The 14,811-nt window shown below is 39.0% G+C and overlaps 1 protein-coding gene across 3 annotated transcripts in view; it reads left to right on the plus strand.

Annotated features, from left to right (window-relative positions):
- dmd (dystrophin) overlaps positions 1-14,811 on the plus strand; it is a 1,415,828-nt gene that overhangs the window by 518,295 nt on the left and 882,722 nt on the right. For all 3 annotated transcript variants that reach the window (XM_052015085.1, XM_052015086.1, XM_052015087.1), the window contains exons 12-13: positions 2,223-2,373; positions 4,978-5,097. In XM_052015085.1, coding sequence (XP_051871045.1) covers positions 2,223-2,373; positions 4,978-5,097 — 271 coding nt within the window. The remainder of the gene's footprint in view (positions 1-2,222; positions 2,374-4,977; positions 5,098-14,811) is intronic.

The following is a 14,811-nucleotide window of genomic DNA, read 5'->3' on the forward strand; positions in this document are numbered from 1 at the left end:
CTTGACTTAAGTAGCCCTCATGTTAATTCCAAGAGGAGGATTGAATCAGGCAATGAGAGCTCTCATTTATCAGCATCTGCTTTTCCTGGGTACACAGACAATGCAATTAAAAAAGGCCAAACACACTTTGTACTTTATTTTTGGTGGCAGCTGAGGCTGTTGCTGAAGGATTTAAATGCAGTTCTGACCAGGCTCATTGACAGTTATTTTTGTGAGATCTTGTCCTCTGATTGATATTTCCCATGAACTGATTGCCCATTTTAGGAATTTGGACATCAGTGGACCTTACAAGATTGTCAGAACAATGCTTGTGTGGATCAGATGCAAGTCCTGAGGCAGTGTGCAAGTTGTTCGTTTCATATGTTAACATACTCTTCACTTTGCCCTGAATGAATACAGAATGTGAAACAACAAGCAACTGATGATGCTGCTGCATTGGAGTAAACCTTTCAGTGTTTTTTGTCAAAAGGTCATTGACGTGAGGAACATTGGCATAGAGAGAACAAACACAAGATGCAGAGAATAGGTCTCTCTGATGGCCTGATGCAGGGTTTCGACCCGAAACATCGACAATTCCTTTCCTTCCATTGATGCAGTTCGACCCACTAAGCTTCTCCAGCAGATTGTTTATTGCTCCAGATTCCAGCATCTGCCGTCTCTTGTGTCTCCATGGGTCTTTTCGTTCTGGCTAAATGTGTTTATTCAATCCTTGTTCAGAATATTACTCTGTCTGTTATGACACATTCATTTGCCAATATGGCCCTGGTTATGACCAAGTAATTATTGCCCATTCGATGCAAATATTGAGACACATTTGCTGTGTAACCGAATGGAAACATTGTGTGCTCAGTTTGAAAATCCCTTCATTTTCTTTTCTACATTTTAAAAGTATCTGGAGGAACTGGATGAGCTTTAACCTGCAGGACTATGAATTGAGAACTGAGATTAACTGATGGCCAGCATGGATACAGAAGTGTCTTTGACCACCACCTGTGTTGTAACTTTGCCACATTCCTTTATTCTGTGATTCCCCAAGGAGGATATGTATCAACCTGATACTTCAGGTCACTGACAAGTATTCTGTTTTCTACAAATCAATTAGTCCTCATGGAATGTAAGCAGAATTGCATGAATGATTTCACCTGTGAACATTGAGGTCAGTTGTTCATTTAGATGCTTCATTGGAAGGATAGTAAAGTGACATTATATGAAATATCAAGATTTTAAACTGCTGTGTCAGTCCTTAAGACATATGGGGAGTAATATAACTTGACAAGTGGAAGACCTTAAAAGTATGATGTGTGATTTTGGATTTGTCAGACACATTGCTGGCCTCTTTGTGGGAGATAATATCAGTAAGCACTGTATCACAGCCACTAACTACTCTTCATTAACCATTTGAGATGACAGTTCTGTCTCATATGTTTAAGTGATTGACACAATTTCACAAACATTGTTCACTTTATATTTGAATCCAATAGAAGTGGAAAGGATGGTATCTTTGGTGCCTTGTATGTTGCAAATAAAAGTTCTGAAAGATAAAAGACGGCAAATTTTAGATATCTCCCTTGTGTTTGAAAATTTGTGTTTGAAATTGTGTATAATTATAGTCAAACCTTGGGAAAGTTGTGTGCAGAAGTAAAATAGGGTGAATCATGCCTTCAGCTCATAGTCCAGTCAGATTATGCAACACTGAGGTTTTTAAGATGTGCTCAGAAATAACTTAGTTCTGTTTTATCTAGATTGGTAGCTTCATCGATCGTAAGTGGTCAGTTGCTCTTTGTGACTTGTGTATGGAGAAAGGCAATTTGCTGCTCTGTGTCGTGTTGAGCTGAATTTGTTCACCAGCTGCTGCAGTTTGTGATAAATGTAGTAAACGTACCAATATTTTCCGAGATTTGAGATTGGAGCATTGCATTTTACTTTTCACCTTATCGTAGTTTTGGAACAGCAAAATTGAGTTAATCTCATTTTAGGAGAAGGAACTAGTAGCATTCAACATACTGCAAATATTGTATGGTATCAGTTAATCACAAGTAAACTCACATTAACATTTCAGTTTATCACTGCAGTTTCTGAATTTTTAAAATGTACATTGCACTTTTCGTCTGATTGAAGCAAAATTAAATATCAGAATCCTTTGACAGAAATAGAAGTCGCAGGATTATCTCTCCTGCTCTGAATCTATTGTAGATGGTGACACTACTAATCTTTTTTTTTAGATTACATGAAGAGCTCATGGATCTTCAGCAGCAGCAGCTGAAACATTTAGCTGATTGGTTAACAAATACAGAGGACAGAATTAACCAAATGGAGGAACAGCCTCTTGGACCAGATCTGGAAGCTTTAAAACAGCAAGTGGAAGAACATAAAGTGAGTACTTTTGCAGGGTTTCAACCTGAAACGTCGACAATTCCTTTCTTCCCACAGATGCTGCTCGACCCACTGAGTTCCTCCAGCAAATTGTTTGTTGCTCCAGATTCCACTGTCTACAGTCTCTGTGTCTCCATAAAAGAATATGAACTTTGCATAAATATAGAGTGCTTCTGGTACAGCTTCATAATGAATGGTTTTACCAGTGACATTTAAGGCTCTTTTAATGGGAAGAGGTAAAACCATAGGACAATTTTACACTTGCTTCTCCTCACATTTTCCACTCACATTGCTGATTACAAACTCTGTATGTGCTATTTCCTTTGTCCAAGTAAAGGTGTTGAAACTTCTTCATGTCCCAAATAATTTAGTATCAACACCAAAACAAGATGTATTTAATTTGCAGTGCTGTTACTGTCTGTTGATGTTTTTGCAATAAAAACTAAAGGTAGCATTCATCCAGTCTTGCTCTTCAGATAGAAAGGCAATAATTTGTTTTTTGATCCTCAGTTCAGCTGCTATTTTATTTTCTTAACTATTTCCTTCATCAACCAACGTGTTGATGCCACCTCGTGGCCCCATTCTACTCACTCTGACTTACTTGCCTGGCACATTGTCAAAACCAGTCAGTTAAGCTCTTAGACAATGAGTCACCCACTACAGTCCACTACTTTACATCAGAATGTTTTCGGACTCCCATATAAAGATCTGGCCAAAAAATTATAGCATCGAAGGAGCCAATGCAGCCCCTGCTGGCAAAACAATGGACATTGGATTAATTACATTTCTCCGCACCTTGGTTGGCAGTCCTACAAAGTACGGCTCTTCACATACCCAAATCTTGTATTCTCTTCCTCGGTTAATAAAGAAGCAAGTACGCCTGATGCTGCCTGAAGCACATGATCCACCCCACCTGCAACTTTCAAGGATTTGTGGATGTGCACTCCGATCCCAAACTTCCTGTTCACTTGCATCCCACCTTTTATTGTGTATTACCTTGCTTTGTTTACCTTCTGCCAAGGGAATCCCTTTGTGATTTTTGCAATGATCTGACCAGTCTACTGATAACTTCCCATAGCCTAGAACTTACTTCCATGCTATACAATCACATTTTTCCTATTTTTGTATTGTGAGCCAATTTGTAAAAAGAAAGTGCCACAGCATACAACTCTTGAACTAAAATTCCTGGCAATCATTACCCTTCTGCTACAGGACCAGTTTTTAATACTAGATGCCACTTTCCCTTCGATTCCCGGCTTGTCCATGTGGGACATTTTCCAACATCAACAATGTTATGAAGGCTACCTACATTTGACAGCTTGGCTTTGACAGAATTGAGTCCAGTGATAATTACCTGGTCCTTTAATAAAGCCTTCCTGCTTGGCTTGCTCAAAATGCCTGAGTGGTGTTATGGCCAGAATAACTTAATCACTCATAGAAACTACAGCCCCAACTCCACCCTTCCTGGGGTTCAATGTTTCAAAATTTCCAGTTAGTTTCTGCACTTGCAAGAGCATTGAAATGATTCTATTCAGATTTGCAAATAACATGGTTTGTTATTGAGGTTTGGTAAACTGTCTAAACCTTCCTGCCCCCCTTTGCTCTAAGATCTTCCTTATGTCTCCTTTTCTGCCTTCTGTTTGATCAAGCTTTTAAGGCACCTTGGGATGTTTATTTTTATACATTTAAAAGTGCAAACAAATTGAAGTTGTTGCACTGACAGCAGCTCCCAAGCATTGGAGTTGTTGACACTGGGAATATTTTGGGAAGAACTTTTTTTATTAAGGTGATGAACACTGCAGTTCTCCTCAACTGAACAAAATATAACTTGTTTTTTGGACAACAGGGTTAAACTAATGAATGCATCTCACTCTGTTGAGGGAGATTTGGCAGGTCCATTTGTCCCAGAAGCAAAACAAGCAAAGCTATTTTCAATTGGTGTTTTTGAAAAACTTAGCTTTAATTGTAAGTAGCTGATGAAAAAATGGCAGTCACCATAAAGTTTTGGTTGGGAAACAGTTAACAGATATAGATAATTTAATACCTCAGGTTATCTTTTTAGGAACAGTAGGACTTTGCATTGTCTCAGCAGTAACGCAAGGTGACGTGGTAATCAAATGTCTCATGGAACCTGAGGCATGTTTTGAGATTATCCTTACAACAGATGTTCAAATCTGATTGACATCAACCTGGAACAATGGGACTTCAAATGAGATTTAACAGGAAGTCTCTTTGCCCTGTGTCTGACTTTTGCAAAGCAGTGACCTAGTTTATGTGGTATTTTAAATAACACCGTCCCTTCAACTTGACTTGGCAAAAAATATGAATGTACATTTTCCTGTCACAAGGCCTTAATGAAATTTGTTTTTAAGTCCTTGTCCAGGAAGATTTTCTTCAAATGTGCCACTGAGACAGAACTGGGGTAGGACTGGGACTTGTGAATCTAGAAATGTCAAAGCTGTGTTTAAACTATTGTTTCTAATGTTGATAGGCATACATCTGCACATGAAGGGAAAATGGGAACATTTTCATTATTACTACAGATTGAAACATTTTTAATATTCCAGGAAATGTCTTTATCCTTGATTGTTTATTCCCATATAGGTGCTTCAAGAAGATCTGGAGCAAGAACAAGTGCGAGTCAACTCTTTGACACACATGGTAGTGGTAGTTGATGAGAGCAATGGAGAAAATGCCACTGCTGCTCTGGAGGAAGAGCTACAGGTGAGATCTGTAGATATCTTCTGGCGATGTAATGATACTTCAGGGATTCAAGGATACTATTGCAGCTCTAATTAACCTTTGGAATAGCAAAAAGGAAAACTGCAACTGCTGGAAAACTGAAATAAAAAAGAGAAGTAAAATATTCAACAGATCAGGAAACAGTTGTGGAGAGAGAAACAGAGTTAATGTTCAAGTCTGATGACCTCTCATCTGAAATAAGTTAGTCATTTATTGCTGAATCTTTAGCTGGAGTGAAAACTTCTCAATATGTGATTTATCCATGATGAAGATATTTGAAGCACTTATTTAATTGAGTTAGAGAATGCTGCTGAATACATAGAATTGAGTTTCAACAACTCAAAATGAAACAAAATGACCATCCTATCCAAGGGGGAAACTGCACTACTCAGGAATTCAGAGGAATTGGGGAGATGGCCAGTGGGATGAAAGGGTAAATTTTGAAGCTTAGAATGGATGTATTAAAGTAGAAAGATTTAGAGGGACAATTGTGTTTGGGTGATATCTTGGTGCAGTTTTGAGAGAGTACAACACTGTTCTAGATGCTGCACTTTGGATGAGATGATAAAGCATGGCACCATCTCATTTTTCAGTTGTTTATAAAAGACCCTGAGGCACAATTTTCATAGAAGTATAGAAATAGCACAGAATAGGGCCCTTTTGGCCTACCTCGTCCATATCAATCATGATGCCTATCCACGCTAATCCCCATGTCAAAGAACACAAACCATGATGTCTTTCATGAGCAGTGAAGTGCTTTTGGGTATCCCAAAAGGAATTCAAATGGTGCCACAAATATAAATCCATTCTTTTTATTGGTTTTGATGAGGGAGAAGAAGGAAGAGTGGAGGAGAGCTGCTTAGAACAAATGGAGAAAAGTGGAGAGTGTTGAGCTAAGCTGGAGGAAACTGATTTATTATTAAAGTGGAGTCTTTTGATAACTTATGATGCTGGCTTGCAAGCTGTTAAATGTTGATGAGTTTTAGAGTAAATAAGACTTAGTATAAGATGGAATCCTGCCAGGAAAATTATTGCTATGCCATAAATATTATTTCCAGTGACTGATCTCAAAAATTTTGATTGTAAATGTCTGACCATTGTTCTCTTCATGGGAGTATTGTGAATTGAAGGGAAATTCTGTGCCTTCAGCTTGCCCATGGTAGAGTGCTTTACCGTTGAATACCGTTTGGAGTGGACACCTGTTTCCGTCACAGCAATGATATATTACAAATAAGAGCACATTGGCCTTGGCACAGAGACTTGTAAAGTTGGTGATCTGCTTGCTTAAGTTTAGGAATAGCCGCATACAAACCTCTAATAACACCTTTAAAGTTCAGGCCAAAGGCAAAGTACATTGATGACCGCAAGGCCTATATTATGCAAATCTTCTCACACTTTGAGGTTGTGCCTTGGATATTTCCAAAGCCTTTGATGTGGACGATAGTATATCGAAACAAGTGAATTACAATTTAAATCATAGCCACTGAGTTTTCCGTCAAAACATTTTCCCTCTGACTCAAATTCTATTTGCTCTGTGGGGACCCTTTTTATGGTTCAATTTGTTTTATAAACTAGAAGACCTCTCTTGAGCTGACTGCATTAAACTTTGCATTTTTTTTAAAAAAGATCTATTGGAATCTTATTGATTCCTTTGGCTGCATTGAGTGATGTAAAACATACTTTATTATAACGAGCTTCATTTGTTGGAAGAATTTGGGTCACAATAGACGAAGTGGTGGCTGCAGTATGTCATTGGAAATGGAACGTGTTGAGGCAGAATGAGACAATGCCATGTCACTATTTCGATTAGTATGTGCTCTTGCAGACAATGTACATGCAAACTTCCTTCCTCGCCCGCTCATGTTACTTATCAACATAAAAGACCTATAGCAGCATATTTTAGTGCAAGATAGTTGATTTAAATGTTAATTAATTGTGGAGATCTTTCATTTGAGCCTCTTTTGAAGTTACTGCTATTGTGCATTTTGCATTCGAGCTCAGCCTTGGTTCAGACACTCAGATATTTACTTATTTTGACACAGGAGGAGGCCACTTGGTCGATTGAGTCTTTGGTTCTCGGAGCAATCCCATCAACCACTTCGTTCCCTGTAACCTATTATCTCTCATATGCTCATTGAGTCTCTCTGATTCTCCTGCGACCTTTGGGGTCATTTACAGTGGCCAAGTAACCCACGAACACATCTTTAGAATGTGGAAAGCAGTGGAGTACATGGGCAAACCCACACACTCGTAGGAAGACCATGCAATCTCCACTCACAGACAGTGCCGGAGGCCTGGTTGCTGGAGTGGTGAGGTAGCAGTGTGCCATTTGGTTTGATTATAAACTGAGGATTTTTTTTGCCAAGATTATTCTTGTTCCTTTTTTACAATCAATGCTGACAGTGGGACAAAAATCACAAGACACATTTGTGCATCTACTTCTTTGCTTGCATTAAGTCTGGAGATTTTGCCTGCTTAACAGCAAAATAAACTTTTGGTCCATATTCTTAACAAAATTTGAAGTTCAGAATTGGCATATGTGTTTTGGGGTTCGCAGAAGATTATAAGGCAAGGGGTCCTGAACAGCTCTGAAGGAGACTCCAACTAGGAAACACAATCTTGCTATTTTGTTAATCCATCACAGTGGATTGAACATGATCTGATTGAAATTGTTCTACATCTAAAACTATACTTACTGAAGAACTCATTGGATATGACAGGGACAAAAACCTATTTAAAAATAATTGTGGTGAACCCTTCTGCAGTAAAAATCTTGGGATTGTTCTGGAATGAAATATTAGTCCTATGCACAAGAATATAAATGTAATAGACTAATTAGCTCACAAAGAATTTCTGATTCACACTTGGCACTGGCATCACATATTCATCATTTCTAATGGCCAGGAACAAAAATGTTTACCTAAAATAGATTTTTAAATGGTTAAGCTTGAATTACCTATTCAGAGCTGTGGAAAATGATTGAGTAGGTTTCACTTTAGATTGTTACCTCTTTAATCAGACCTCTGGCCCTAGTTCCACTGTGGGGAAGCTACTCAATAGCAAATGATCATCAGGCCTCATTAAACATTTACCAAAAGAAAGGAATAATTACAATATCTTAAGTTCTTTCAGTTCATCAGCTTTATTATATAGTTAAAATAATTGCATAGGGGTCAGAATGAACCCTGGCAGCAGTTTTAGAGTTTACTTTGAAGACAAAAGTTTGAATCAATTTTTAGTATAGAAGTTGAGGGAGAGTATGAATACACTGCCTTTACATTGAAGTTGATGTCCTTTTAACATTTATGCAGTAGAAATATCTTTCACAGGTAGGACAGAATGGGTGCAAGAATTTTACCTATATAGTGTACAGTGCTCATAGCATTCTGTTCCTTTGAACTGTTTGGCACAGCAGCCAAAGACATATTTACACCATCGCATATCTAATGCATAAAAATTAGAATGCAGACCATGAATATGTTGCTAAATCCATCAAAGGCTGCTTTGTAGAAACAGTGATTTCAGGTTTTAGGACAAGTTCTCACATATAGTCAGAGAGAGGTGCAGTATAGAAACAGGCCCTTGAGCTCCCCAAGTCCACACCATTTACCACCCATTTACACTGATACTATGTTAATCCCATTTTTTTTGTTATTCTCCCCACATTCTCATCAACTATCCCCAGATTCTACCATTCACCTGCAAACTCATGACAATTTACAGTGGTCAACTAATCGACCAACCTGCACGTCTTCGGGAGGTGGTTGGCACCTGGAAGGAACCCACATGGTCACAGGGAGAATGTACAAACTTGACACAGACAGTGCCAGCAGTCAGGATTGAATCCGAGTCTCCGGCGCTGTGAGGTAGCGGCTCTACTAGCTATGCTGCTGAGGGGTAGCATAGATGGGAAATTGAAGAGTTCTCCCAATGTAATGGTGCTGTGAGAAACTATTTTGCGCTATTCTCTGCCTCTGATACATTACATAGGAACAGCTAAGTGTGAACAGCTCCATCCAGCTGAGCAATGACAGAGGAACATAGGAGGAAAATGGAGTGGTAATCTGTCACAAGGGTTGCAAGTACGAGGAGAAGGGATCTTACCATAGTGAGTGTCACAATGATGGTCATTGGTGAATTGGTCTGATTTGGGTGCATTATGGAGCTCAACTCAAGCATCTGTGAATTTGACAAACAAGTTTTATGCTCTACTTTATTTGGGGAGCTCCCATGCAAAACTCGTTTTCTCAGCTAATCTTGGCTATGTGGAGAGTCAGCAGCAACTCCACCTCAATGGCTTTAGAGCTGCTGAATGTGGCCTCCTCTCACATCTGTTAAGGTTCCATGGAACACAGGGATGTCGAGTGAACTGTCAGCAAGGCACACTTAGATATCCATTTGGACCCCTCCTATGCCCCAACACCACGTGGTCTCAAGAAACCATTCCTGGTCCCTCATCAGTTTCAGCAGTGAACTGAGTGCAATACTAACACTAATTGGGACTATCTTTTTCATATCTGTCAACTTGCACTAATATCATTGTTTATTTTATCGTGTAAGTTATGTATAATTTATGTTAGTTTAAGTTTATTTTAATATATGTTTGTCATGTTTGTAACTGTGCTGCTGCTGCAAAAAGCCAGTTTTCATAGCATTTGTACCCTGGGTATGCATGCCTATGACAATAAAATTTAACTTAAGTACAGGCAGCAATGCAAATGCTGTGTAAAACAAGGAACTGATTCAGGATCCAACAGCAAGGCTTCCTTCCTTTCACTTGCCTCTTGAAAATGGACAGTTCTAAACAGGATTCACATAAGACATTGATGTCCATTTTATGTCTAAATGGGAAATCAAACCATCTCTACCCATAATTGGGGGTAACCTGGATTATTTCTTCACATTTTGCTTACACAAGTATAGTGGAGATATCAAATTCCCTCAACCAAGACTATTTAGGCCATTTGGCTCCTCGAGTCAGGTCCGCCATTCCCTCTCAACACCATTCTCCTGCCTTCTCCCTGTTAGCTTTGACTCCTTTACTAATCAAGAACCTCCACTTTAACTGTACCCAATGACTTGGCCTCCACAACTGTCTGTGGCAATGAATTCCACAGATTCACCACCCTCTGGCTAAAGAAATTCCTCCACAAAAACAGCCTTGAATTCAGGTCGTTAATATTGTATATGCATGCATATACAAGAAGATGACAGATGCCATTTCAGAACACAAGTAGGGCTGGAAAGCAGATTGTAGGGATTTAAATATGGAATAGGAGATGTGAATTTGTTTGGCTACAACACATTCGCAAGCTTTGCCAAAAACAAAGGTAAATTGGAAATGTAAATTGTGATTCTAGATAATCTGAATTATGATCAGTTTATTGATGGAAAGTAGGATTATATTGCAGTCAAATCCTTGAATTTTCTTCATAAACTTTCTAGAACATTTGAAGCAGTTTCTTAAGAGAAGATTTATTGTATAAAAGAGAAAATAGTAATGATATGGGATGCCAGACCTGGAGAGCCAATGATGGCGTGATGACCCAAATGAATGAATCTTGTGCTATTAAAATTCTGCAATTCATCAATTGCAGTTGATAATGTGAGTTCACATGGACTCCTTGGTGACCAGAGATTGATTAACTTAATTTATGAATCCTTGTTATTGAAATAGAACATTGGCAGGGTTTGAGAGCAAAATGAAAGTGGGTGTGCCTGTTTTTGTTTTGGTGAATTTTACTTCATTTAAAAATTGAGTCCCATCTAGGATGTTATGACTCGCACATTCAGAACACATTTGTCTGTCATTTCTAAATCTATGTTCTGATATAAACTGTGGTTGGGCACTTAATGTATCCTACCCCTGCAAAAAAAACATATTTACACAGTGGGTTTCCTTGATGTTTCACATAGATAAAACTTGTATCATGTGACAAGTTAAGGCTAACTTTCATCTTCACATCATGTTCAGGTTGTTTTTGAGCAGTTAACATTTCAGGATTATTCTTACAGATTTTGTAGGTATGTCTCACTTCAGGCAACCTAAGTCACAAACTAACCCCATTTTCTAATCTCTCCCCTACAACCACGTATGGCTACAGTTGTTTCTGCGTTCCATAGCAGGTCTCTTTGCTTTGCTAAAAATCAGTAAAAAGAATTGCAGGCACTGGAAGTCAAATAAAAACACGAAAGACTGGAAACATTCAGCAGGTCAGGCAGCATCTATGGAAAAAGAAACAGTTAGCATTTCAGGTCAAAGATGCTTTGTTGTTTATTTTTAAACACTACATCATTGGGGTGTGACGATTTTGGGAGTCATATTTTGAACCACGCTCACTGGCAACTCAAATGTAGAAGCACTACGAGGACCATCCCCTTCAGGAATGTACTTTCTCTTAATTTGCTTAAAAGTAGGGGATTCCATAGTGAGGGGAACAGACAGGAGATTCTGCAAGCCTGATAAGGATACCTGGATGGTGTGTTGCCTCCCTGGTGCCAGGGTATGGGATGTCTCAGATCGGGTCCAGAGTATTCTGAGGGGAGAGGGCGAGCAACTAGAAGTCTTGGTACATATTGGTACCAATGACATAGATAGAAAAAGAGAGGAAGTCCTGAAGGAAGATTACAGGGAGTTAGGAAGAAAATTGAGAAGCAAGACCTCCAGGGTAGTAATCTCAGGATTACTGCCTGTGTCACGTGCTAATGAAGGCAAGAATGGCAGAATCAGGCAGATGAATGTGTGACTGAGTAACTGGTACAGGGGGCACGGCTTCAAATTCTCGGATTATTGGGATCTATTTTGGGGGAGGTATGACCTATACAAAAAGGATGGGTTACACGTGAACTCAAAGGGTACTAGTATCCTGGCAGGAATGTTTAATATAGCTGTTAGGGAGGGTTTATACTAAGTTGGCAGGAGGAAGGAAACCAGGGTGTTAGGGTCAAGGAAGAGGAAAATAGAAACAAGTCAAAGATAGTGTGCAGCAAAGATGGCAAGAAGGACAGGCAGGTGAAAAGACAGGATAATTTGCTGTGCAATAGAAATACAGCGAAATTGGTAACAGATACTGGTCTAAATGTGCTGTACTTAAATGCACATAGTATTAGAAATAAAGTGGATGACCTTGTTGTACAGCTACAGATTAAAAGCTATGACATTGTGGCCCCATCACTGAGTCATGGCTTAATGATGGATGTGATTGGGTGCTCAATGTCCAAGGGAACACAGTGTATAGGAAAGATAGGCAGATAGGTAGAGGGGGTGGCGTGGCCCTGATAGTAAGCAACAATATTAAATCACTAGAAAGAAGGGACATAGGATCAGAAGAGGTAGAATCCTTATAGGTTGAGGTAAGAAATGGCAAGGATAAAAGGACCCTAATAGCAGTTATATACAGGCCCCCAAACAGCAGCCGGAATGTGGACTACAAGTTACAGCTGGAAATAGAAAAAGCATGTCAGAAAGACAATGTCAAGATAATTATGGGGGATTTTAACATGAAAGTGGATTGGGAAAGTCAGGAAGGGTCTGGATCTCAGGAGAGAGAGTTTGTAGAATGCCTACGGGATGGCTTTCTGGAGCAGCTTGTTGATGAGCCCATCAGGGGATTGGCTGTTTTGCATTGGGTGCTGTGTAATGAACCTGAGGTGATTAGGGAACTAAAGGTAAAGGAACCCTTAGGAAGTAGCGATCGCAATATGATTGAGTTCAGTTTCAAATTTGAAAAAGAGAAACTGATATCAGGTGTGTCAATATTTCAGTGGAACAAAGGAAATCACAGAGGCATGAGAGAGGAACTGGCCCAAATTGATTGGAAAAGTAAGCTAGATGGGAGGGGGAGGTTTAATTGGATTACATAGGTTTGGTACCTCGCTGTGCTGGAGCTACAAAGATAGATGTGTTGGACATAACGTAAATGATGATTTCTTGACTGATAAAATAATTGATAACTTCATAGCCTTGATGCAATTTGTTTGACACCCAGGAAAGTAAATGATGAAAATTGCATTGATTTTCAGTGTACTTGGTTGCTCATGTTTCTTTGGCTAATGTTGTCTGAGGAGTTCAATGTCAATGTTGAGTGCAGCCATCAAGGATGAAGGGGATAATTTTTATGTCTGTCACTTGATTAGGTATCTGTTGTCCAATCTGTTGGATTTATTTTTCTATCGAGCAGTAAAGATAAAAATGACACATGAGAGTCACTGACAAGAAGTAGGAAACAGTTCGTTTTTTGTTATTTTGAGGTGGTTTATCCCAGCTCCTTTCAAAGCCAGAAGCTCTGCCTGAAATTTGCTCACTTCATAATATATCACTCAAGTAGCTGTTCTTCATTGTAAACTAAGGCAATAATTAATCCATGCCAACAGCAAAAGTCAACCCTTAAGTGCTGGGGTGTGACTGTGTCCACTTATTTCTAATGTCTGAGTGCCATTGCATTCTATCTTCCATCACCTGTGATTCCAGTGTTTTCAAGATCACAATTCATTAACGAGCCTGATTTTCTCTGAAAGCTGGAACTCAAAAGCTTTGCTGATGCAAAAACAAGTATTGAAATTGAGTTTTTGGTGTGTCCTGAGCTATTTCTAAATTTAATTTGTAGTGGATGGAGCACAGAGGTTGTAAATTTGTCCCATTGCCATGACCACCACATTGAGATTGTGGGGTGTTCATAAATCTGCATGCAGATTTCTACATTTTGGAATTTTTTCTGATTCTGCCTTTAAAACACCAAAAAATTTAATCTCAATGGATTGCAGGGTACCAAAAAAATCAGAATATTAACAACACAAGCCTAATCTATGAAGCTACTTAGCTAAATTAGAGAAATAATTGGTTTCTGATCTCAAAATGGAGCTCTGCTTTGCATTCTTTGAAACTGTGACTGCATAAAGAGAGCAGTTTGGATGCTTGTACTGTTTACCACAAACTTGGCTGATGGTGTAAATCTGTTGCAATCAGTTTGTCAGTTATCAAATGGCTTCCATCAGCAGACCCAAGTGCCAAATGACTCAGCAATTGAAAAGACTTCCCACTGTATATTCTGCCCGCTTCTTCGGAGGTTTCTTGTGGTGAGCCATAACACTTGAACTACCCACTGTCATACAGACAGGTTGCCCATTGTTCAGCATATCTCTGGACAAACCTTCAAAGACTAAACTTGAGATTAATGCCCAGTTCATTGGTGAAGTCATCAAATTGAAAGCATGACAATATCTTTCCAAGGAGATAATTAATTTCCCTGATTTTTCTCATTTTGAATATCCTGGAGTGGGAGTAGCCTCGTGAGGTAAAATGAATGTTTTGGACATGAGTTGTCAGTTTTCAATGTCATATTTGAGGGTTGCATGTGGAATGAGATTGAAATAATTACAAAAAGTCATAAAAGGAATGCATCAGGGCTTCCCTTGAGCCTCATGCCATTCTACAATAACGTAAGACCACAGCTTGCCCTACACCTAGCCTGTATGCAAGTCCGTGTACGTCTGTAGCCTTTTGAATTAGGATATGCTGATTCATTTGAGTTGAGCAAAGGTAGCTACCTGAGTTGATTCCTTGGTCCAAATTTAAATGGACTTTACTCATCCATGTTCAAAAATGGCTGTCAGAGTGTGCAGTGATCCTGACCTGATAATAAAAATGGAATGAGTTCTGTGTCAAAATTAAACAAAATATTTATCGGCCTCCAATTA

The sequence above is a fragment of the Pristis pectinata genome, chromosome 4 (genome assembly GCF_009764475.1).
Source record: "Pristis pectinata isolate sPriPec2 chromosome 4, sPriPec2.1.pri, whole genome shotgun sequence".
In the NCBI taxonomy this organism is placed as follows: domain Eukaryota; kingdom Metazoa; phylum Chordata; class Chondrichthyes; order Rhinopristiformes; family Pristidae; genus Pristis; species Pristis pectinata.